General features: G+C 39.5%; 1 protein-coding gene and 1 long non-coding RNA gene across 3 annotated transcripts in view; one reads left to right on the top strand and one right to left on the bottom strand.

Moving 5' to 3' along the window:
• Positions 1-25,665, top strand: LOC117760390. The gene is made up of 4 exons (XR_004613669.1): positions 1-202; positions 17,253-17,258; positions 20,634-20,648; positions 25,654-25,665. It is a non-coding gene; the product is annotated as an uncharacterized LOC117760390 (long non-coding RNA).
• The window catches only part of LOC117760389, a 70,588-nt gene continuing 43,707 nt past the window's right edge, over positions 209-27,089 (bottom strand). The window contains exons 4-5 of one of the 2 annotated variants that reach the window (XM_034583371.1): positions 7,168-7,373; positions 209-1,279 (exon numbers count right to left, since the gene is read on the bottom strand). In XM_034583371.1, the coding sequence (XP_034439262.1) occupies positions 1,057-1,279; positions 7,168-7,373 (429 nt within the window). In that variant the 3' untranslated portion in view covers positions 209-1,056. The other variant, XM_034583372.1, reaches the window with a different exon arrangement.

Raw genomic sequence — 27,089 nt, 5'->3', positions numbered from 1 at the left:
AATACACATATGGAGCTTTACTACAGCAAACACAGAAAGTGGTAAAGATATTAATGTGGTCTAATCACCTGTGTCATATGGTGCTGCATATAAACACTTGCTAGTGCACCAAATGAGTATTAATCCGCAGCAGAAAATAGTCCCCTGGAAAAAAAGGATGTACCTTTACTAAAAATGTAGTGCTCAGCAGTTCTGGGAAAATGTAACAGTGGAAATTTGGGTCAATAGATAATGAAACATTTGATTTTGGTTTTCACATGGATTTGTTTAAATGAGAACAAATACAGAGGCTTTAACCAAACATTCCAGTTTCCTGTAATTTAATTGTTACCAACACCTGTAGTATAACATGAAAAGATTGTTGAGCGTCTTGCTGCTACGTCCAATATGAACGTCTTGTCTGATATAGCGCAAAAAAGTGCAGCACTGCGTCTCCCACAAAACAGTAGATGCAAACTGAAAGCTGTTCCATATGAAAACACTGCGTTGATGAAGTGATGGTAATATAACATGAGGGCTACTTGTTGGCACTTTCTCCATCTGTATGATAATGGTTTATGTTTTAGTAGCTCTTGTCGCACTGGGAAGCTTTACTCTCATTTCTGCAACAGCGCTGGGACAGACGTTGCTCTCGCCCCCGTCCTTGTCACCACTTTACAGGCTATTCAATTAGCAGTAGAAGCATGGGAGATGGAGCCATAATGGAGCTGATGAGATGCACAAGGACAGGTGACACTAATCAGAGCGGCGCCCCATTGTCTCTGTGTGGGCATCATTAAGGAAAGAGAGATTTCAGCCTTTTTTTTCCCTCTCTGAGCCTGAACACACTCATGCACTCGTGCATTTTCTTTCCTATCTTCAATTTGCAATATATGAGAATAGGCTCACTGAATAAAGTGCAAAGTTTTGACATTGAGAAAAACAAGAACATTTGAGACTTTACAATAGGTGTAAAATCTCAGTAATAACACTAATAAACTGATGTGTTTCCTTAGACACAGCTTATACCCTAAGGATTTACTTTGGTCCTATACTCTGTAAACTCCTGTTAGTGGTTTAGAAAAGGCTGAGACAGCCACTCTCCAACACATCCACTTTCCTCGCGTCCACTTGACTGGGTGCGGCCGCTGATGAAGCGTGACCTGCCGCTGCTGAAGTGGCCTCGGACTGATCCCGACGGCTCAGGCTCGCTCTGTCTTCCTCAGAGCCCCTGGCCCGGACTGTGAAGGAGCTCTGCTCAGCCTGCCGGTAACGACTGCTGAGGTAGCTCCACAGACACCTGAGAAAACACAACCAAGGTACAAACATCAGGAGAGAACAGACTTGTGGAGTCATCCCACATATTTCTGTCATGCAAGTCCAATTAGGTACATTCACACTTCATCTCAAATAACTGTGTTGGTATAATAACATAATCCTAATCTCATTATTAAATCCCTCTTCTCCCATTAACCAAGGCTTTAGTGTATGTGGGAACCTCTGAGCGCTGCTTAGCCTCCTGACTGGATGTGACCATACAGGTCGAGTCCCTCCATATATTTAGGAAGGGGCCATGTTGGCCAAGAGTAAAATATAATATAAAAAGAAAAAAATATATATATGTAACTGCTTTGTTCAGAACAACATTTGATGTCTGATGTTGATGTTTAAACACTTCAAATATAAATGAAAGACAACCTGCAGCAATGGAATAAAACAATATATCAAAGTCAAGACTGTCTCCAACCAATAACATGTACATACTATACTAATGTGCTTCACCAGATACATTTTAGAAGAAACAAAGTGGCTGCATGAATACATTCCACTGACCACCTCCTCTTGTCCAAGTGAGGAACTGAGGCCTTTCTTTCCAATATCCATGCAAGCATGTCTACTGTCTCTTATTATGTTTTTTATTACAGTATATTGAGGCCTTTATAGATAATATTCACATTATGGTAAAGATCATGGTTTTGGACAAATATTGGAAAGTAAAGCCAAATGGTACAATTCCGTGCTGCAGGCAAACATTTTCAAAACTATTCAATATGTAACAGATTTTTTTAAGATAGACAACAGAACAACGACCAAACACATCAATGACATGTTATTACCAATTAGCTGATATAGCGAAGAAGTTAGCCAGTCGAGTTTATGACCAGTTCAATATTCACTCATATTAACTCTGCTTTGGTCTCCACCAACCCTGGAAGAAATACCTGACTCTGTTGCAGCTGCTCCACTATACAGTATATAACATGGTGAATTGATATCAGAGCTTTTTTTATGTAAACAGCTGAAACAATGTTTGTGAGAACAATGGGAGTGAAGGCATAAAACCAAAACAGCAAGCAGAAATGTGCTATAATGTGAAGCTTCAATGCTTTTTTCTGTTTTATATTATTCTAAATGTGATGAATGGCAATGGTGTTGGAAGGACAAAACATGCAGAACATATATTAGAGGCTCTCCTTGGGCTCTACAGACATTTGATGTATAGCTGGACTAGCATCAGCATCATTTGGAGTCAAGTTTCTGGCTACTTGGTGAATATTAGTCCAGTGTTCAGTTTCTGCTTATTATACAGAAATTACATATATTGACATATTTTGTCATAGATTCTTCATGTTGGGTCACACCAACAGAACTTAATGTGGTGGACTGTAATTTTTCTTTTCAAACAGTAGCCACCTAACATTAAGACCGACACGTTTCAGTTCTGCCTGGCAATGTGAGGGATGACCAGAGAAATGGAGAACCTCATTATTTCAACGTGTATTTTTCCATCAGGAATATTCAGTAACAGTATTTCAATGGTTTAACATGTTCAGGAGCTGTTTGCCACGAAGCGATACACTGGACACCAAACACAAAAGCCCTTTTTGCAGCAGATTGACTGGATGCATAACCTCAGTCCACGAAATAATTGTCTACTGAGGCAAATCAATACCTCAGATCAGAATTGAACCATTCTGCTTGTTTACAACATCTATCATTTGTTCTTATCAAGTGTGATCAGAGCAAATTTCCCTCCCTTATTATAGGTTTGATGGGACAAAGAAAAGCTCAATTCTGAGAGAATTGGAAAACACATTTCTTGTGCTTTGTGCTAACTAAAGTGTCAACAGATAAGAGAGTCCATAGTATCAACTCGTGGGTAATTCATCTTACAATTGTGCTGCTGTGTTTTCACTTGGAGCAGCTTGGAAATATTGTTTGAGGCCTTTGCTCAGATGTCACAGCTAATGCTTTGCTCAAATGATCACACAAAGGAAAATGTAAAGTGGTAAATGTGTATTCTGTGCTCTCGCTCCCAAATTCTCTCGACTTATGTGCAGCTGTAACTTCAGAAAAAGCACATTTGTACGCTTGTGCAGACTTATATCTGCAAAAGGCAGCTGAGCGCCTCGTCCTGAGGCAGCTCTGCAAACTGCAGCAGACAGTAGCGTGAGGTGAGAGAGCAGTGTAGGCCACTTTGTATCATGTCAGCGCTAGCGGTTAGACGCCATCTCCACAGTGTCCCTTGTCACCAATCACATCCTTTTAAACCACCCAGGGAGCTTGACACCCCCCTCCCCGCACACACACACATACACGCACACACTCCCTTATCTGTCAATGCTGCTTAAATAATGTAATTAATTACTTAATTAACATTTCCATAATCTATTTTAATAAATCTAACACGGCATAATGAGAGTTTCTAACCTCCAGGCAATGGCATATAAAAATTCACAGTGCAGAGCTGCATGGTCAGGGCACTGTCTCAGCTCCGCGACTCCTGACATGACAGTAAAGGAAGGAGAGGGCACATATTGTGTGGCAGCCTTCGGAAAGGCAGTTCGAGCCTGACAAATGTCATGTGACTTTGTGAATCTTTCCAGTAACAGACCTGCAGAAAGAGGAGGAGGGATGAAAAGATTATTTTGAAGGTTCCAAATGTTGAAAGGAATGGTTTCATAGACTTGGAGGGAAATGAGAAAGATTAAGTGCTGACATGATGTGTCTCACTGAGGTTGATTAAAAGTTTTTTAACAACGTTGTAGCTCTATGACACTGAAGAATAAGAGAAATCCGGTTGTGACGACACAAACTACCTGTTAGTATCAATCAGTGTTCCTTGTTTTTTTTTTCAAGAGGTTTGTTAAAAACAAAAACTACTTAAAATACTCACGGCCTGATAGGCTTTAAACTGCACTCCTCCTCTTTAGCATGACCTTCCTTTAATGCCCTTTTTGACCAATTATAATAAAAAAGGTCAAATCAAAATGAATACAGCAAAACTAAGGACATTGTTTTTTTTCCACATTCTTTTTGTTTTCTTGATTAAACCTAAAAACCTACATTACCCCTCCTTGGCCTCCATTAGTTCAGTCTGAGATTCGGTGTGTTAGTCTAGTAGCAGCTAGTGTAAAGTATAGATGAGTAGCAGGATACTGAGATATGGTAAACTCACTTCTTTCGAACTCCACACCCTCAGTTTTTTTTTCATTTTCATATATTGATTCAAGGGATGTCATCAAGTGACAACTAACATCTTTTATCACATTTAGACCGATCATGTCCTGTAATTAATTTCCATATGCATACCCTGAAACTTGAGGCGTTGTAGCCATAGCAACTGACAACAGGTTACAGAGAGGTTCAGTCACTGGGGTGGTAACAAAAACGCTTCACCCTCCTGCCATTAGACAGTCATGACAGCATGTTACCTTTTCATCAAGAGTCAGTGTAAATGACCACGAGTGCAAAACACAGTCTCTCCCAACTGCTCACTTGTTTATCTTTGTCTGAAAGCCGTGTTTCAGAGGTTCACAGGGTGTGTGTGTGTGTGTGTGTGTGTGTGTGTGTGTGTGTGTGTGTGTGTGTGTGTGTGTGTGTGTGTGTGTGTGTGTGTGGGTGAGAGACGAGGGGGTTGTGCCGTACAAGGACTTCCCCCCTGAGGCTGAAGAGTGACTGGGATGCTCCCTGACAAGGGGCAGCAGGAGGCTGGCACGTCCCAGGCAGCACAGGCACCATGGGGCATGAGTCTGTGGGGCCCACCAATCCTAATAAGGGCACCCACCAACCGTCCGACTGTACCAGCAATCATTTAAGCATCAGTTGACAGCAAACCCCTTTAGTGCGGTGGGATACCTCCACACTACAGCCGGCAATGTACACTGTTGGTTTTCCAATTGACATAATGTACTTAATCTAAGGCATGGTATTATTAAGCTTTAATGTTTCAAAACAACATAATCATTTCATCTTCTTCTTTTTAATGACTCGCAGACATTAACAGTGTTTGTATTTTAATAGTATGACTGTTAGCATGACAACATATCTGAACCTCTTTCAACTCAAACAATGAGCAAATACCTGCAGCTGAGATGTGCCGAGAACGCAGCTCGTCTGCTGTGGCTGCTGAACTTGTTGTAAACAAACCAATTTCCTGTCATAAAATTACAGCTCATTACTAGCGTGGATAAGGGCTTCAACAACATAATGAAGCAGAAGCACATTACCAGCGCAACCATATTTATTAATTACCAGTTCACTAGCCACATTCCTTGCAAAGGCGGTTAATGGGGGGAAAAAAAGTTACGAGACTTGTAGAGTTAATTACAAACAGCCTCTCGTTTTAGTTAAGACAAATACTGGAGGAAGCAGAGATGTAGCACACAAAGTTTTCATTTTGCTATTGGCCTGAAAAAGGAGTTTAGGGTGATTGGAGGGTTACCTCACTTTCTAGCATCATATTCTAAACAGGGGAGCTTGTCTGTAATTCCCAGAATTCAGTTCATTCAGGTCAGATGTGCTTTTAGTTACCAAAATACTACTAGAAGTATTATTTCTCTTAAAAAAAAAAGAAGAAATCACTGGTCAGAACTGGTCAGGGCCGGCTGCTCTCTTTGGATATGATCAAAGTGACAAATCCCATATGTTCTGTTGTTCAGTAGCAGCACCACCTTGTTGAATCTGCTCGTTGGAGCAGGAAAACAAATCTCCATATACAACTGTGATTATACAAATAAATTACAGAAACGACTCTTGAGAGAAAAGTTAAGACAAAAATCAAGGAGAAAAACAAGCGTTACTGCTAAAAAATTAAGGATGAAGGTATGTCATTGTTTGTTGAATCTGACGGAATGAGTCTGAATGAGGTGCTTTTTCTTGAAATGTCACATTTTTAATAAGTAAGAGAACATTGCTACATTTAATTCTAACCTGGTGAGCTGGCCGGGGACAAATTAATACTAAGTGAATTTTAGCTGAAACGTTGCAGTGGACAAAGCTTCAGTTCTTAATATGATAGCAAACATAAGTTGACTTGCAAGCATCTGAATAATTGATGAAGGCTTCCCAATGTTCATGCAACATTGTGATTCTGTTTTAACTTATTATCACAATAAATTTCATATTGTGCCCTGAATAGTTTGGGATAAATAGGCATTGGTTATGTGGGTAATAAATATGTCAGGAAGCTACATACATGTAACACACCTATGCAGCCTATCTTTAAATCATGTTTAATCTTTTCGGGGTGGGGGAGGCAGTTATTAAAGTTAAAGTATCAGTAAGAGGGTTTTCTAGCGCCGGCCCTGAATCCAGCAGGTGTTTTTTTACTGATGTGCAGCGTGATTGAGTCTCTGCTTTAGGCAATCATAGATTACATAACCTGTGTCAGTAATCTGATTACAGTAATCATCATATGTAGCTTTCTAATCACAGAGTAGATATTGTTTATGCCAGGATTCTAATGTATTATTTACAAGGTAGATGTTAATAAAAAACAGGCTGTTCATTTACTAATGGTTTACAGAACCGCAGGCATTGTTCCAATTAGCAATATCAAAATGGGAAAGAAGACTAAATGAAAACAAGAGGGGTGGGGGGTGTTACGGGTCGGACAACAACATGTTTTCACAGATTATTTGGGTGACACGGTTGCTCACCGCTCCTTGTTTTGAAGCTCACATAAAAATGAAATATTTCTTGAGAATATTGTTTGCTTTTGGAAAATGAAAACACATCTAAGACCAGAATACAACCAGAGTGGAAAGACCATCATCATCTTATTAATCATAATCATCAGCATTCTGATTGCGCTCGCCAAGTTATACAAAGATCAGACCAAGGGTACTTCAACTGCTTGAAGTACACAAAGGCTAATAAGTACGGAGTCGAATTTCCAATACTCACTTGATGAGCAGGATCTCCGTCAGCAGACCAAAAGAGGCCGCTGCCACTTTAAAGGTGCTGGGAGGTGGAGGGCTGGTGAAGAGGGTCATCATGCAGTAAACGACATACGGCACCAGACCCAGCAAAACCAACGCTGTGATCAGCACGAGCCACGTCTGCCACTGGGAGCTCACCCAGCGCCATGGAGAACTCCACTGGAGCTGGTACTGGATGAGAGGAGAAAAACACAAGTCCTCATGAGTTCACACAATCTGAATGTTCAGACATATCAAAGTGGTTCTGGTTTAAGATGCAGAGAAACTAAAGCCAGGGACAGAATGGGGAGTTGCAGCTGTGATGTTGGTCATTGAGTCGATCAGGACTGTTCCAGTTTCATCAAATACTTGTAAAGGTAATGCCACGTTCAGTTGAAAGTCCATCCAACCACCCATCCATATCTATACCACTTATCCTTTGGGAAACTGGAGCCAATCCCAGCTGACATTGTATGAGAAGCGGACGGGGTACAGCCTGGACAGGTCGTCAGCACAGGCCCATCACAGAGACAAACAGCCACTTACACTCACATTCACACCTACGGTCAAATTAGAGTCTCAAATTAACCTAACCCCAATCTGTGTTTTGGGATTACCAGAAGAAAACCCCAGGCAGACACAGGAAAAACACGCAAACTCCACATGGAAAAACCCAAACAGGGATTCGAACCATAGACCTTGTTGCTGTGAGGCCACACTGCTAACCAAAAATATGAAATTATATAATTATATACCTAATTTAGTAAACTAAGATGGTAACAATAGCAATCATTATATTATAACGGTCGTGAGCGTGTGAACCTGATATCATTCGTCTTTAGTGCCAAAGTACAACATGCTTGCAGATGCTTAGCTGGCAGCTGTATTTGCGGGCGTGTTAATCTGTGATGTAATGAACTATGATCCAGGAAGTTCAGTTCAGGGTACAAATCTGCAACTCGTTTTGCAATTCCCTGACACCGGATTTCACAACTGAGTTGTTTTATCTTTCATCACCGCGGTCACGAGTAAATACAAAGAAACAGGTCAAGTTTGCAAAGTGAGCCTGTAAGAATTGGTGCTTGCATGTTTTTGACTGGCCACCTTGACGGATGATGCTGCAGCAAAAATTGACTTGAGTCTTGGCACATCCAGTGTTTTGTTGCATGGGCTTCATTTAAATGAATGATTTTTTTCATGCAGGGCTAAGTCAGTCTGACATTATATCTGATGTCTCGCTGCGAGGGTTTATTTTTTTGTCCCCAACCAATCTGCACCTAGTGACACTTCAGCCCTGCTGACATTAACTTCTGTTTACACTGAATCAGCTGCAGCTAGATAATTTACTAATTACACATTCAGCTATTAAAGAGCAACATTGTCATTAATTTTGAGTGGTGTTTGTGGGAAACTGCTGAAAGTTCATTTAAGTGTCAACTTTCCATTAGCAGTTTTTGGTCTTCCAGAGGAAAATATCTGAATATGTCAGCTTGTCATGAAGTGTGACTCTCTGCTCTTTGGTGCTGAGCAGGTTGTGGAGTGAAGTAAAGTAAGTAAACAATGAGCTGAGACTCACCAGTCCTGATGTGAAGCTGAGTGAGTTGCAGATCCAGGTGATAATTCTCTGTTCATCACAACAAACAGCCCCTTTTACATTGTTTTTCATTTTGTCATTTGATTTTTATTGTTATAAAAATACTGATTATAAGTCGAATATGCTAATATAATAACTTAAACCAAACAAACAAATAATATAACAGCTGTAGCAACCTCATCCAGGCTTGTTGCAGTTCATTTTTGATGGTTGTTTTTATGGATCGAGCTCTTGCTATGAAGGAAGATGACATAACCATTCCTACTCCCTCCCACAAATCTCTGAGTGGTCGACTGTATCTCCAACTGACTGAAATAGTTGTTAATGAGCACAACACCAGAGCTATTTGAGCTGCCTTACAAACAGCAGTTGTGAGCAGTGATTTCGAGGTGTGGAACCAGGCTATGACAACTCGTTGTCTTGTTGAAATCTTCCCCGACTGTGAAAAGATTTGGCCCAATTAACGTCTAACGACTTGACAACACACAGTGCTTAGATCCGTGTTCTAAGTGAGTGTGGAGTGGATCTTGCTCTGATGTGTACAGATTCCAGTCTTTAAAAAAATTTACAATTTACGACACACATATTTTTATATGTGTGTCGTAAATTGTAAATTAGATCATAAGATTACCTGCTCTATTTTACACAAACTATACTGGTCAAAAAATCCACTAACACTTTATCCAGAGCGACTTACAATAAGTGCATTCAACCATGAGGGTACAAACCGCGAACAACAAGAATCAAGAAAGTACAATTTTCAGTATTGAAAATACTAATAAACTACAGTATTTATCCAGGAGACCCACCTACTGGCTCACAAAGCACAGAAGCTTTGCAATGACTGGGTGGGCTACATGGGGACATCCTGTGGCGCTAGCCAGATCAGAGGGGTAGCCGCACTAATTAACAAGCAGTTACAATGTAAATGTGTGAAACTGAGAGCAGACGAGGCTGGGAGAATCCTGTTGATGCTTTGTGAGATCCAGGTCAACGGTATTATATTAGCAAATGCTCCAGATATAGATGATCCTGCATTTCCTGGACTTCTCGAGAAGAAACTGAATGAAATGGGTTTATGGATTATGTGTGATGATTTTAATGAAGTAATGGACCCAAATTTCTCCTTCTTTTAATTTTAAATGCTGACGCTGCATTTGTCCCGCATCTTTATGTTGCCCAATGAACTTTCGGGTGTTGGCGCATAAATGCACATTTGTGTTCTTCTGTGTTTTTTTTACCTCTTGGGAACAATGTACAGCAGCGATATTTTTCTTCATATCATGCAAGATAGATAGAAGATGCAACACTGGCCAGATGTCGTATATGACTCACCAGTGGGAAAAAAACAGAAAGGCAACTCCTCAACTGGCAATGTGTGAGGAGTCTATTGCCTTTTTAGTGGGTTTGTACCTCCTAATTGTGGATTTCAATAGAGTGGTCAAACTGTACTTGTAACTGGTTAAATGTGTAATGTGTTTCTTCACTTAAAAACAGTAAACATACACTGTGCTAAGTTTTACAGATACAGAAATCCTAATAATAGTGGTGTGAATGTACAATGGTGAGCAAAGAAACCCATAATAATGGAACAAAGTCAGTAACTCAACTGCACACCTGTTCTGTACATTCTGTCCTTTGTTAACCTCGGGCTTGGCTTTTTTAAAAGCTGTACAAAAACACTTAACATTTAAACAGGAGAAGAAAAACCCATATAAACACACACACACACACACACACACACACACACAGTTAAAACACATACAATATGCACGCAGGCCCATGCATAAAAACACTAAAGCATGCATACAGTCATCAAGCCAGCATGCAAACACGGCCTTAAACCCTCGCCAAATATCACCATGCTCTGGAGACAAACCAAACCACTTGGGCAGCGTTTGATTAGTGTCTGGAATTCATCTGCAAATGCACACTTGCCTTGTCCTCTTTCATGGCTGCTATTCATTAATTAGATTCTTTGTGCAACTGAGCTATCCTCAGTGTTTAAGGTTACATCAGGCCCCAGTAAGTGGCTGCCTGATAACAGAATGCATCCATCTTCATTACTCAGCCCTTTCTGTCGGGGCTTGCTCCTCCACAAGTGAGCTATGTCAGGAGGTTCTAAGGAACTGATCCATTTCGTTGCATTCGGATCCTGAACTTTTGCCTCCTTTGATTTTAGTTGCTCTGATTAAATTACTGGGTTGTGGTTTCCAATTCATATCGGGCTCTTTTGTGGTTGTTTTCCCCCCTCGAGGAAGATCAGTGGTGGAGCCAAATGAAAACCAAACACCTCTTTGTGTCTTTAGATCACATAATATGTTTGGAGAAATTCGCAGCCATGTTGGACAAAATGTTTTTTTTAATTGTTTTTCTTTGAAGAATCCTGTCTATTTAACATTATGAACACTCTGGTTGGTTTGAACATTTCTCCTGATAAGCTATGGCTGCAGATCACAGTCAGGTCATTGCATTGAAAAAAATATTTTAATACATTTTAACAAGGTTACTAAGAATTCAGAAATGATTACATCTGAAATTAGAATTCTGTCAAATTAATTATTAAATTATTGGTGTATATAATTTAGAAGCTAATTTTCAATTTATAAATCTTCTTTTTGAATTTGGTTGCGTATTACAAACCAGTTTCTTCCATGTCTCTGTCGGTGCACAGGCTAACACACACACACAGAAGAATTGTTAGCTTATTCCATCCATATTTGCCAAAGAAATCTCAGACATTCAGATAAATGTCTGCACAAACCAAAACACCTGTTTTCAATCTTAGAGGAAATATGAATAGACTCAACTCCCAAGGTAACAACAGGGGGAATGTGTTGACACACAGTGAAGGCTTTCTTTTGTTATTCAGGGAATGGAACCACGATAACACAAGCTTTAAAAACTGGGCCTGAATGCGGTGGTCAGTCCTTGTGGTTTTTTGGCGACTGAAAGCCATTGAACACATTTTGGTGACAATCCTGAAAAGGCTCATTTCTAAATGAAGCTGTTAGCATCACATCCATCAATGAAATCTCAGCTTTTAGTCATTTCAAGGTCAAGCCAGTTTGAATCAGGTTAAAAGCAGCTCAAAATGTTTATTGCATTCCCTCAACTGAATGAATTATCTGTGAAGAAGCACGGTGGAGTAACCATAAGGAGACCGTCGCATCTGTCTTGTCTCCACGTGACTCTGCATGGACGCAGGTTTTTAGTATTTTGTAGGCGAATGGCTCAAAGGAAAAAACGGAGACACAACGGTCCGTCTATTCCGCGGAAACCATGATTAAAGACACACTATATGAGGATATGTATCACAGGCCTGGCAGACTTACCTGCCCCTTTTTGGTGAGGAACACTGTCTCATCAGAAATTACATTTGCCCTGAACCTCATCTTAAATTCAAATAACACGTGGTTATTCAAACACCACACTGAGAAGCCAGCTATAACTTAAAAAGTCAACACGCCATACATTCACCATTGGTTAAAAATCACAGTGTGTTAATTACATCCTGATGTTTTATGACTATGACCTTTAAACACTATACCAATCAATCAATACAGGAGGGAGGCAGCCCATTGGGAATATTTAGATTCACAGATTCTGAAAGTAGGGCACTATTTATCCAAACACAATCATTATTAATCGCCGGACAGTCAACCCAAATACATTCTGCATATTTTCCACATTACACCCTCTCTCTTTGGAAGCACAACTACCACATACATTGTCCAGCATGGAGATAATTAATGAAGATGAGCTGCCACATTAGTACAGCAGAGGGGATGAAGGGACAAGTACAATGTTATCCTCATAAAGTGGTGGTCAGACATGTTTGACCTGCTTTCTCAATGACTGTAACACTCCATCTGATTTAAAAACAGGTTTTAGATTCATTTAAAAAAAAAGAAAAAGAAAAAAGATATGTTACACCGCAGTCACCCCTGTTGAACTTTGAATTTGAGGACTTTATGTTGGCCATACAGTGAAAGCAGTCACAGATAACACTTGAATTGTGTAATGTCAGAAACAATAGACCCTTGATTTCAGACATAAGTGACAGGCCTCTCAATTTTTGCCAGAGTACCACTTTTGCTAGCTGAAATAACACGTTGCTCGCAAATTATGCTAACAAGCTAGCTAACCTTAACTCTTGAAATTGAGAATACACTTAATCTCTGACTTATTTGAAGAAGGGAACACTGAAAACATGTCCAAACTGTGGTTTGGTTTGATACTTTACCTTTTCTATTATCAAACAAACTGTTTACTGTTAACTGTTATAAGAGAACAGACCTAAATATCTTGGTTTAACTTCCCAAAATCTAAAAAAGAAAATGAAAATAAAATTGGCCTTAACTCTGCTATACTATCATCCAGGTTCCCACACACTGGTTGTGCTGCAGTGCACTAATGATTACAAATACTTTATTTCCTTTTTCTTACAATCTTGTTGTAAATCATGTCACTGTGTGGTTACGAATTAGTGATTATGAGGCTACTGTAGGCCTATGCCTCAACTAGATTTGGAATTATTCTCATTTCAGCAGGAACTGCTACTAAAATATTTACCAACCACATATTTCTACTAAGTGTACCATGTATACCTGCTGCAGTAGAGACCTGGATTTGTTTTCCTAAAATGTCTCAGTACTTTAACCTTTAACTGGTTATTGGTGTATCGACTAACTTTAGTTGGATCCCCTAATTTCAGGTGCAACACAAATTAACTGTGTAATGTCTAAAATGCCAAGGAGCTCCTCCAACAGTCTCCCGTGTACATGCTGCTTGTTTGCTAACAACAGTGATGAAGTTCTACTTAGAAAGACCAGACCAGAAAGTCTATTAACTTATTGAGATTAAAAGCCTGATGCCTTCCCTCCCACACATCCCTCCATGGCCCCTTCCCCCGGCCGGCATCACACCTCCAAAGGAGAAAGGTGATTGATGAGCCCCATCAGGCAGCTTGGAATCTCTTCTCTCATTAGACTCCTTATGCATCTAAGCTGTTCCAACACACACACACACACACACACACACACACATACACACACACACACACACACACACACACACACACACTGGTAGAGCAAGGCAGGGGGAAGGGAGTGAGTGGGTATCCATCCTCTGACTTTTTAGAAGATAAGTACTCACACTAAAATATTTACTTTGTACATTAATCTCCGGAAAATTAATTTGCCATTATACTTTCACCCTCAGAAAAAAGTGAGACTTTTTTTAATTGAGAAGTGTGCTTTCCACTCCCTTCTCTTCATGCTCAGTGAGCGTTCTCTCCTTTGTCTCACGCCTGGGACTGTTTGGAAATTAACGTCCCTGAGGGAGCGGTGTTTGGACAGTCAGGGTGGATCCTATCATCGACCACTGAGGCTCTAGCTGGAGTGGCGAAAAGGAAGGGAAAGAATGTTGCATATGCATGTCCCTAACGCAGACATGCTCAATCACATTAATGGAAGTTCAGGGCAATATTATGTACTAATTGCAAATGGATAGCAGCATTACTGTAATGTGCCGCTGAATGTTTCGCTGCAGACCGAGTGGGGTCCTTTCTATTCAGATAAATAACCTCATTATACCTGAGACAATAACCAAGATAAACAGTTAGAAGCAATGCCCTACATTGAAACAATTTGGTCAGGAGTGCATCTGATTCGAGTAAATCAATTTTGATCAGTTAGACACAAAATAAATATGCAGTGTAAATAAGGAAATTTACTTTGTTTTTCTGTGGTCGTGAAATTCTGCATTTGCTAACCACACCTATTTGTAGATTGTCAGATAAAAACATAATCTGCTAACCCTGCTTCTGTGGCTCTAACGTTGCTATAATATTATATTTACCCCCGGTAACAGACGTACTGCCCAGTTGGGAAGCAGTTGCACTCGCGCGTAGTGTCAAATACATGGCATTCCCGGAATGGAAGCCCATGTTGTGTAGAAAGATGTTTCAGCATGTGTGTTTCCACCCTGACTTGAAATTACAATTTACCAACATTACACCATGTTCTGCACAGGTTTTACTTGTGGTGGTGTGAGATTCATGCAGTTTGCAGTTTAACTCAGATATGACCATAGTTAAGTAGATGCTAGCTAGGCAACCACAAACCTCAAGTCACCACACAAAGAATTTGCAATACGCAACTCAAAGCATTCAATGTAAGTAGCACTGTCATCCTCTTTCTTTATGAAATGAAGCCACGCTCTGCACCGTTACTTCCTCTCTGCCAGGACTCCTTGTGGCAAGTTTCCAACAGGGCAGACACATTTGGTGTTGTTGTTTTGTAATGTGCAGCAGTCAGAAGAAACACGCCAGCACATGGTAAAAAAGGTTTTGACAAGCTCATAGATGGTTCATACAATTTGGAACCCTGTCTCAGGTGGAACCAGTTCTTGAATCCTTTCTGTAACAATGTGCATGGGGTTCTAGTGAGAGAAAATTAGGTAACAGAAGAGGTTGGAAGGTTGGTGATTTTCTTCGGGCCGCGCTGGATGCGTGAGACTTGCCTGAGACATGCAGCTTTTCTACAGAGCCTGGTCTCGTATATGTTCTTCATGTGTCTTGCACGGTTCACAGCAAAAAAGACAGTTTCAATATGTATGTCTATCTATTGAATATGTCATACACATATATATATATATATATATATATATATATATATTTGAAACACTTCCTGTACCCATTTTAAAGTAAACGCACTCTAGTGTTTTGTTGACTAAATCCATTCATTCGTTTTTACAAGGTTTTATTGTTGAAGAGATGCACGGCTTCAGACTGAGTCCTGGTATTTAGTTGAGGACATATGCTACTTCTATTACACGCTTCTGACACGCTGCCTGTGTGAGCAACAGGCAGGAGGTAGATGAAGCAGATCAGCGACGCAGAAGTCATGCACTGCACACGCATCCGGTGTGGCCCGGGCGTTAGAATGAAAAACTGTGAACATGTGTGCTAGCCTGCTTATTGGTTCAAATGTATGCAACAAACATTAGCATGTGCGTTGAACTACCATAATACCGAACCAGCAGTGTTATTGGAAGGCCAAAAGTTAGCATATCTTTAGCTATTGACATTTGTATATCTATGGATTATGTTAAATAAATACCCAATTCAGAAACACCTCATCCACTTTTAGTGAACCATAAGTCCCCAGATACAATGCTGGGCTAAGAGGTGATTTTGGAACAGCAATGCTCAGTGTTACAACTTCGTAATGCACACACATGCATTTTACTTATTGGATTAATTAAACAATGCTGTTTCATCATTCCCATGTCTTCGACATGATCATTAACTGGTTGGATCATGTATGTATGTTGCCATCACATGCATATTAAATCATCTTTTTCTGAGTTTTTATTTCAAAATGAGTCAGCAAGAGACAACGTTTTCAATCCACTCTTAGAGCTAACGTTAATTAGCTCGCTGGCTAGGGTTGATAAAATCTACCAGTGATAGTTGACATTTCAACCGCCAATAACACAAAAGGCCACTGGGTAAAGATGATAAAGTTATTTTTGTCTCCCTCTATTTCAAATATTATAAGTTGTAAGTCAGTTCCTGTTATTGTAAATGTCCCCAGTGAGAACAAAAAGACTGACAGGCGCACCGGAGGATTTGTCAATTGTGGCTCCTTGTGGGAAAGTGTGCGACAGTATGAGAGGGTGTGTATAAGTGTGCGAGAGAGGGAGAGACAGAGAACGCATTGTGTGAAACATTTTGTGTGTCAGAGAGGGGGAAGGAGGGCGAGTTTGTCTGTGAAGGTTGGGGTTTTGGTCATCTGCCATCGGATAAGATATCCTGACAAGGCAATCAGAGAGAAAACAAATTCTGCAGCCACACAGGTTCAACTCTGTCGTTCTTCACCCTGATGAGCTTTTGAAAAATGGAGTGCTGTTGAAATTGGTTTTGTATGGGAGGCTTCATATCTGTCTCTTGTCAGGATTATTGCCACCTGTCTTCATTGGCTGTAAAGGTCTGTTAATTAATCTGCCTCGCCTTCTTTGTTGGCCGGAGAGGGGGGGGGGGTGAACGAAGCGCCGCTCTGTCAGGTGCACGATTCCAAATAAATATACTATATCTACTTTCGGGTTAGACTCCTGTGATGTTAAGCAACATCTCTAATCAGTATCATTAAAATAATGCATCATGTCTTTCCTCTCTAATTTTATGAGTGAAGCACTTTAATTGGATATTTAATTTAATTCCGTTAATGAAAGTCCTGGGAAATGCTGTTTGAGGGACACTGATATCTCTTGTGATCAATGAAGCCGCAAATAGAGCTCTTCAGAAATTCTCTTCAGAGATTATGTCTGTCTCCAACTGTGAAAATGCTTCGAACAGAATATTAATAGAAGCAACTGCAAATCGAACATTTGCAATCATAGAAATACATGCAATGTGCTCTGTTCCATAGGAAGGTGATGCCTGATAAAACATGTCAGCTGATATTAGCAAGGTGGATGTGTGAAAGTGGATGCATGCAGGTAAGAGCAGCAGCATGTGATCCAGCATTGATTAATTTGACATGGATGGATTAATATGCCACTGGATATCCATGCCAAGCCTATCAGAGTAAAAGTGTTATTACACAACCATCAGCTGTGATGCCTCAAATGAGCAGGAGGAAACTGATTTACAAGGCCAGGATACTGCAAGACCGGAGGCACGGAAAAACTGCTCAGTGGACTTCTTTCCTTTGTTGCACAAGGCCCAATCACAATCGCACAGGAACTTGCCATTGGCCTCGGCCCTGCTAAGTGTCAAATTGATCAAGTGCTCGCTGGGATTGTCTGCTGCAGAGTGTCTGCACCTGTGCATTCCTCTAAGTGTTGAGATCCTGGCAATTCTTGACGTGAAGTTTGAACTCGGCCTGCTGTTTGCGGCTCAGGCGTACCCAGACATGCCTGGCTAAGAGCAGCTTGTATTGTACACACACTCCTGTCGCTCTCTTCTGTTCCTTTGGAATGTAAACTACCAGTGTCACATCGGTGATATACAAGGGCTGCACATTTTTGTTGCAGTGCAGGTGCAGTTTGGGGTGCAGCGCTTATGTGCTGTCCCAAGTTACAGCATGCAAATGATTCTGGAGAACAAGAGCTACTTGGAGTCAGCTCAATGCAGAATAAAGTTTTGAACAAAGAAAGTCATCAGATAATGTTTATTACATATTTCCCCTGTGAATGCATGCCACGCTACCCTTAATCAACAGCACTTTTACATATGTTTGATTAAAGTAAAAATGAGCTGTTGTTTCTCCAAGGACATCTTTTTATGTGGAGAATACTTTTTCATTTAGCAGATGCTTATATGCAGAACAGTGTTGTTGCCGCCCACAGGTATAATCAACCAGAAAATTAATAATCATTCTGCAGGACTACAATAAATCATTATGCTTTGGACAATTAATAATGGAGGCGAAGCTTGGAAGCTTGTCTGATTACAATAGTTACGATGCATATCATCAAGATTTAAATTTAACATTTCACAATGGAGTTTCAGACACCAGTGCACATTACTGATGTTTAAATTTGGTATTGGGGCGGGTCACAGGGGTTGAGGGATGGTGTATATCTCCATTTATTACTCTATCCAAACTCCTATTAAAAAAATTAGCTCTTTTTGTAGCTATAAATTTACAGTTGACGCAGAGTAAAAACACAATACAGAGTGATTAAAGGACAAAGTCAAAATAAAGTGCTTTATGAAGCTTCTCATGCAAATTCTTTTATGCATAGGATTTCAATGATCTTAATCTGAATTGAGAAACACATTTTAAGTTGCCAGCAATTGTGAGGTCAGCAAATTCTCCCTCTACTTTGGATGTTTACTCAGAATGGTTTGACCAAGCTGCACATTATTTATCAGAAAATAAATTCACCTCAGATAATGCATATGATGGATCAGTAGTTGAATCATAATAAAGTGGTTGGTGCAGTTCAATGTATTTTGTATCTTATTTTCATGCTGCTTTTGATTTAACAGACTATAGGCACAACTTAAAATACGTGTTTATTGTTATTATATCTGTAGTAAACGGAGTGAGACACTATTTATCTGGTCAGTCACAAAAGGTATTTAAAAATCAAAGATCGTACGTCAAGGTGTCCCCCAGGGATGCTGTTTGGGACCACTGCTCTTCTCTTTTCTAAAAGCCACTTTAACAGTTACGTCCTCATCATATGTCATCAACTAATGTGAGCTATTTTGAAAGTATTTAAAAATATGTGGAGAAATGGATTTACTTCAATATTAATCTCTGAAAATAATTGATTTAAAGTTCAAATTCAAAAATAGTGTTTTTACAAAGTGCTTTAAAGGCGGGTCTACAAAATAAAAAAAACCCTAAGAAGAAAAAACAAATCTTTCTGCAGTGTGGATGTGCAAATGAATTAGGATTATGTAGTTGTTTGACAATTGTTCTGTATTTAGTTTGTATGACAAATGTTTGTCTTAGATGACTTTAGTGGGATTAACAAAATGGTGATGTTGTAGTTTTTTTATTTACTGTCGACCCACTTACCTCATTCATCATTTGGAAAGTGGATGCTCCACTTGAATAGTGGAAGCTAGTGAGCCGAGCCAACTAGTGTTAGCTTTGATTCCAACTACTGTAGATGGTTCTTCTCATCTATTTTATATCAACACATGCTGCTGAGTCATCAGAAGCTTTGGCAGTGTGAGGACAAACAATCCGAGGTCACAGCAACACGTGGTCCTGTAACCTCAGCACGCAGTTCATTACACCATCAACAAATCAAAATAACTGATCAAAATAAAAAATGACCAACAAAAATTTCTACAAAATATTAAGTCTTGTATCCCTCTTTCTTTGACAATCACATCAATTATGGACATTATTTCCAGTGACAAGCTGCATCAACTGTACATGAACCTTAGTTTGACATTTTAACATTTTCCCCTCAAACGCTCCACCATGATTTTTCGGGTGCCCTCACAACCCAGGTGTGCAGATCTGTTACACGCTGTGAGGATAACTAACACTGGGTCCACTCAGTTTTGACATCCAGCTTTCAAGAGTCAAAGAAGAAACGCTGAGAAGCATGGGGGTCCCATACCTGAGCGGGGTAGTCAGGTCCTTGAATGGACATAAACTTCCCCCACCTGACATGTGGTGGGAAGAGGATTAGTTAAACACACTCAGTCTTGGCTGACTCACACTTTGTGGAATCACAAAGTAATCTCGAGGCACATTCACTTAGGAGGCAGCTTGATGATCCCAGGCCAGTGATTTATTCATCTAAGGCACGTTGCGAGGCTATAAGAATTTGTCAAGTTAGAATCCTAATTAAAACTGTTAATCACAGATTCCTGTTTGTTCAGCACTCGAGTGAAATGAAAAATGTGATCAAATTATTCATTGCTCCCTTTCAGACAGGTAAGCCAGCATAGCCCTGGGTGTCAATGCACGGCGAAAAGTTTATGAAGGCGTATGAAGACTTTAATCCTCGACTTTTTAATTTACTTGATATATAGAAATTATAAATTGACATCAACAATTTAACCACCTGATCAGTTTGGATTTATCTATTTATCCAGATCAGCATAAGTTGAGACATTTCTGAAATGGGCTTCAGGCAAAAGAAAATATGCAGTGGACTGGATCAAAGTGCAGCTGCTCATATTGAGAGTGAGGCCTGTAGCTATATTACACAGAGAGGTAAAGGCTGAGCTCTAATTTTCTCAGCTCTAATATTTCACACTGCTCACATGCATTTTTGTTCTGTCTCATGAAACCTCCTAAATGTTAGAACAGTCAACAGTGTTGTCATGTTGTCATTGAATCAAGCTACTGCCGAGGATTTGTAATCACATGCAGCCTTCAAAAAAGCTAGTGTGACGATAGAATAGGAAAATCTTACATGTTCTGCTCGGCCATGACCTGACATGTAGCGTCCTGATCAAACCAACACACAACCCCCAAGGAAAACCCCGGTATTGTTTTAGTTTTTTCGATATGGAAAGTAAACCTGTGAGCATCAGGGAGTCTGAGGAAAGGGCTGAGCAACACAAATGGTCCTATCGGTACCTGCTGTGAAGACCCCATTAAAAACAACGTGGACACCAGCAGGCTGTCAATCTAAAGACCTCCAGTGGGCCCCTTTGATGTACAGGGGCTGCCTGACAACAACTTCAAAAATGGATGAAATATTACATCAGACAGATGTAACAGACAAAATAGTCTCCTCGGTGTAGTGTATGGACAGAGTGCATACATCTACATCTTTAAAATACAGGTTTGTTGTATACCAACCTTAAATAGATATTTGAGTTACTGTTTGAAGATGTATTTGATGCTCGCGTGCAGCTGTGAAACAAAAGGTTTGTCAATCAGTATGATTTACCCTCCTGTTAACTCCAGTGGGAGACACAAGTGGGACATTTAAAGGTAGAGCCTGACTCATAAATCTGCAGGCTCATATTTGCCCATCACACACAATTTTACCATAAACTGGCATCAAATAGCTAGCACACTTCAGAGGTATATAGGCAGCGATTCAGATCCAATACACGTTTTGTCAAAAAGGCTGTTTGTTCTGAGTGAGCTAAAAATCTTGTCTCAGCACAACACCCTGGTTGTGTCCATTGGAAACAAAGAGACAATATTATAACTATTATTTGAAATGCTCATATGTATATTTTAGGCAGCAGTGATTGTGTTGCATGACCTGTCCAGTCTTATCATTTTGAATGTAACCATGTCAATAAAATTACTTTACGTGACAATCAGGGTGATTGAAGCAGATAATCTGTAAACTTCTTTAACTACTAAATTCTCACTAAACGTTAGTTGTAACTAAATAGAAGAGGCCTCCCTGCTGATTGTCAGGACTTTCAATTTCTTTATTTCTAACCTAAGAAGTGTCAGATGTAGCTGTGCCACAACACATACGTATATATTCTGTTTTCGAGTTCAGTTGGATATAGCTGGTCTTGCCTTAAATGTGGGATGTTAGCAATGTAAACACATTGATCACACGGTGTTGTTCGTATGATGTATTCAGTGTAAATGTCAGGTGCGAGAAAACATGCTGATATGCTTATTCAGCTTTCATACCTTATTTGATGTTAAATGCCATAGGTCTAACATAGGGAATATCTTTGTCCAATACTCACCTAATATACATGTCAGATATTCAGGTAAACTGGGTAAGATGGATATTTATATTTAGTTCTTACAGCAATAGCTGACTTATGTCATTTTGAGGAAGCAAGTACTAGCAGTTCATAAGAAACAAGAAGTTCATCCATGTTTTAAAGGGTAAAACATCTTTTTGTTTGTGGCTGACATTAGAAGAGTGATCAATGTAAAACAAGAACATCGTGTAACATTATGTTAGAAAATTTGGATCAAGACTCTCCCCCGAGAGAACACCTTGTTAAGTCACTGAAAACGCTTTGCTTTGGGAAGATGGAGTGGGTAATGGTGAAGAATAGGCCGACTTCCTGCACTGTGACATCCTGCCTCCCACCATTGAAACAAGGCCTCTGTAAACTGTACAAGATAAGACTTGTTCATGGAAATTAAAACACACACATACTGTACGGCATTATATCACTGGTGAATCAACATGCAGGTCCTCTACCATTACCTACAAACAAAGTTGAGATATATATATATATATATATATATATATATATATATATATATATATATATATATATTTATTTATTTAAAGCAAAGACCTGTAAACAAATTGGCAATTACCAGAAATTATCAGCTGAACTATTGAAATAATGGTGCCATAGCTTTATTTATTGTTACTGTGATGATTTGATGTTAGTGATGCATTTGAACTCAATGAGCTGAGACAATAGTAAATTGATACAAAGCTATTATTTTCACAGATTTCCCCTATGGGAAGCTGCTGCTAATGGGCACATACTGTGATGTTTATTTATTTTCTCATTGGCCTTTTTGTCAGGTGAATGCAAAATATATAGATTTTTTTATTTGCATGAGAAAATTCCAAAAACTTTAGGTTGTAAAATCTGTTGCCCATCATCACTCTGGACTTTAGTTTTTAGTTTATTGTGACCAAATCGACGCAAGAATGATTTTGGTAACACCATTAGTTTGTTTCCTACTAATTTCCTGGTGATAGTTACTTAATTTGTATTGTATAATATAAATGTTATATTTGTAGACAACTTCTTCAAGTTCTAAAATGATTTTACTATCTATTAATCCTAAACTGTGTTTGGTTTTAAAAGCTGTTGATGTTGTTTCTCCTGTTAAACCAAAGTAAATATTCATGCATCATTAATTTCTCATTATAAATGTCCATATGTGTCGAATTGTGCGATGATTGTTGTCAAATTACCCAAACTGAATGTTCTGCTTAGCATTTAAGTGGAATAAATAAACTGGGGCACTGACTAATGAAAGTAGTGTCTTGTAGTGTGATTTTTTCACAATGGTGAAGTTTGTGCAGGATACATAAACTCAAGGCATCACATCAACATTTTTCCAATCAGAAAGAACGACGGCACTAGCTTTTAGACTGAAAGTTTTTTATGCAAGTGACTACAATTTTTCCCTCTTTGGTTAATATGAAACGTTTTTGGAAGTATAATGTAATAGTAACTATCTAGGAATCAACATAAAATAAACATCTGAAGAAAATATAATTTAGTCTAGCATACACTGTTATTATCCCATACTTTCCTATTTATTATATCACCATCCGTCACCTTTTATAATAAGTAGGGTAAAGGTTTTAAGGTTTTGTCAGTGAAATGTATAGAATTCTAAACAAAGCATCTAATTGTTGGAATGATTTCTTAATGGAAGGTGTGCGCCACATGGGTTCATTTATGAAATAGCCTGAGCAGCTGTCACTCAATTACTTTAGGTCTATCTGTGGCAAATATCCTACTCCTCTGTCAGCTGAAGGTTTTTCTGCCTTTCTTCTCCAGCCTGACAGCCCCAGTGGGTGAGTAGGCCCAACTCTAAAGGCCCATCTAGACATAAATGCATAGCACTGGTGACCTTTAATTGCATTCAGACTGTGTACAAATGACTTCAGCATAGCCCACTTAAGGGGAAAAAAAGCCAGTGAAAGAAAGTCTTTGCAAGATTGTAGCTACTCTGGGTTTCGGCACACTGGCATTATCTACTCCCTAGCTTTAATGACTTCCTGCCGAGAGGAGCCACGGTGAGAGCCTTGGCAGTCAGACTAAGAATAGCATTAGACACAAGGTTATCTGGGCATTACACTCACTGTAACATGCAATTAACTCTACTCCTCCATTTTCATTACACAAGTATTCATTAATGTCAATTTAATTTTATGCATTGTTCTACATGACCAAAGCCTGATTACGGGGCCCTTGCACTCCAATATCCCACGTTAACTGGTGCCAGCCTCACTTGCAGCCCGACTAATTGCAATTTAGCCCTAGACAGCACCTCCCTCTTTAGGCTCTCCTTAATGGAGCAACTGATTCACGGACAGGTAACGATTGGAAAGACAAAGTGCTTCTCTCTGAATAGAAAACAAATGCACTGCTGCTAAGCTGTTTTCTTTGTGATAGCACTAAGGTCTGCCCTTTGTATTCAGAGAGGGACAAGAGATAATATGTTTCCTTAAATCCGATTTGTCTTCAAATTCTATCTCCATATAGAAATAAGAAGAGCCTATTAAATCACACAGGAATGTCCATACATATACTGGGAAATAACAATTTGCAGCGTCAAGATTAAGCCACTAGATTTTGATTTTTTAAAAACTAAATATATTCTTAAATGTACTAATGATATGGGAATAAAATATGATACATCATGTTCTGTGTTTTCTCTGTTGCTGTTTCACTTCAGAGATTTATTTTCTTCCTCTATGGCTCCTACACCTATAAAAATGTGGGCCTCACAGGTTACCGTGGTAATGTGAAGAAAAATATGTCAGACGAATGCTTAAGAAAAACAAGGTATGTCTCACAAATTGCCACTTACAGAACAAGGTCAAATAAGATGAAGACAAAAATGAACAGCTACTTAAATCTCTTGTGTTTCTGTTACACAAGAAGTGATTGGGAGCCTGTTAAAAGCATAAATGCTTATCTTTTCAAAAATAGCAAGAGCTAAGAGAGTCAGCATTATGGTATGGTTGGTATGCTGTACTGCTGTGATGTTAGGGAAGCTGCTCGTATGTTCAAGTTTTTGTTGTTATACAAAGTGTAGCTAAAAAATTGGTAGTCTGATTAGCAAGGCTAACTGCACATAGACAGATTTCTTGTTTAGGAACATTACCAGTTGCATTTGCCTCCGAGAGGTTAAACCGCTTTGGTAGTTTGTAGCTAACTGTTTTAAATATTTCACACTTTTGGTAGAGATTCTTGTCGACTCAATAATAAGAAGCCATTTTAGAGATTGATCTTTTTTGTGTGTCTTTATATAATCAGATTGTGCGCACAGCATTAGGGCAGAAAAAACATTTCCACTACACAATTTTCACTATTTATAATAGTGCTATGCTTAGCAAGGCAATTAGCCCCGCAGAAGAAAGGCTTGACCTGTGTGTGTCCATTGTCCAAGCTCAACCAACAGCTTGGGATTAACTTGAGCACAAACTGTTGCCGGCTGTACAAGTTAAGAGCAGTGTAAAGATCGTACTCACTTTGGCTATGTTGTATTTGTAACATTAGAATGTATGAAAAACCTGTTTATGGCTAAAATTATGAATACAACATGACCCAAGAACCATCAGTCTGTCACTCATTCAGAAACTGAAACTCTAAACACATGTCAAACATAGATCTTGGGCAATATTTTCATCCTAGAACACAACGGCGTGACCTGTCTGATGATTATAACTGACCCACATACAGAGATTCAGAAAATGTTTACACCATTATTTTTGCGATTCAAGCAGTTTCAAACACAAATACATGTATGTATGACTCTGTCAGTTGCTGACAGTTTTGCTTTTATATAAAGTAGTAGCAAGGGGCTGCTTGTTTGATTAACCAGCACATTGTCACAGAGGTACATTCTTATGCAATTTGCCACAATAGCAAATTCAAGGGGCTACATTCTGTGTTTACTTTCAGTCAGACTCGGAGACGAATATAGACAATTATTAGTGTGTAATTTAAAAGTTTATTTAAAAATCTTTAGGAGCCTTGCACTACTTGTCCATGTAGCCTATATGTTTTTGCCAACTCCCTGGACATTGTGATTGTAGCATTACCATGACCCATAGAAAGAAAGGCCACAGTTGTGAGAATGAGATGGCTGGTGTTGTGTATTCAAGATGTTATGGTCAAGCTGAGGGTTAATTGGCCACCAGAATGTCCCCAGAGAGCCCCATTCTAAAGAGACCCTGGTGAGCCTGTTCCTGGAGACATTCTCATGGCCTTTATTGTGCCAGTCATAGTGGGACTGTTGAACCATGGTTTCCCAAGCATCTTGCTGGGGGATAACCTGAGCCTGACTGTGGTGTTGTGGCTGGATTGTATTAACAATTACCCATGCTTCAACACAAGTACAATAAACACCAGTACAATTACATTAAAATTACATTTTAACTTAGGCAACTGCAGTTGTTTCATTATAAAGTAAAATTTTCTCTCATGCACAATAATATCTCATGTCCAATGAGGCCTGAAATCCAAAGTTTGCCTGCCTAAGATTTCCAGGCAGGGAGTTCCAGAGGTAGGGAGCCCGGACAGCGAAGGCCTGGTCACCTCTAGTGACCAGTCAAGATTTTAGAATCGATAGTAGGGCCTTGTTGGAGAATCTCAGGCAGTGTTCAGGCTCATGGGGGGTTAACAAATCACATGTGTAGGCTGGAGCCTCGCCATTCAAAGCTTTAAAAACAAGCAGTAACATCTAAAAATCAATCCTATAACTCACAGATAGCCAATGGAGAGAGGCGAGGATTGGTGTGATGTGGTCGTTTCTCTTAGTACACATTAAAGGCCTGGCAGCAGCATTCTGAATTAATTGCAGTCTTTCAATGTTTCTTTTACTGATGCCTGAATAAAGTGCATTGCAGTAGTCAATGGAAGAAATAAAGGCATGGTTGACCTTTTCTAGGTCTGCAGGGGAGGGGAAAGACCGGATCTTTTTCAACTGTCTCGGTTGGGCAATACATGACGGCAACTCAAATCTGAGTCAAAGATAACACCTATATATCTGGCCTCTTTACAAAGATTATTGAATAAGGTACCAAGACTAGAGGAAATACTTTTAATGTAACTAGCACTGGGGTACAGGGGGGGTAATTATAATGACTTCTGATTTAGCGTTGTTTAACTGCAGAACGTTTTT

The sequence above is a fragment of the Hippoglossus hippoglossus genome, chromosome 4 (assembly GCF_009819705.1).
Source record: "Hippoglossus hippoglossus isolate fHipHip1 chromosome 4, fHipHip1.pri, whole genome shotgun sequence".
NCBI lineage: Eukaryota > Metazoa > Chordata > Actinopteri > Pleuronectiformes > Pleuronectidae > Hippoglossus > Hippoglossus hippoglossus.
This window is presented reverse-complemented; position numbering and strand designations above follow the sequence as displayed.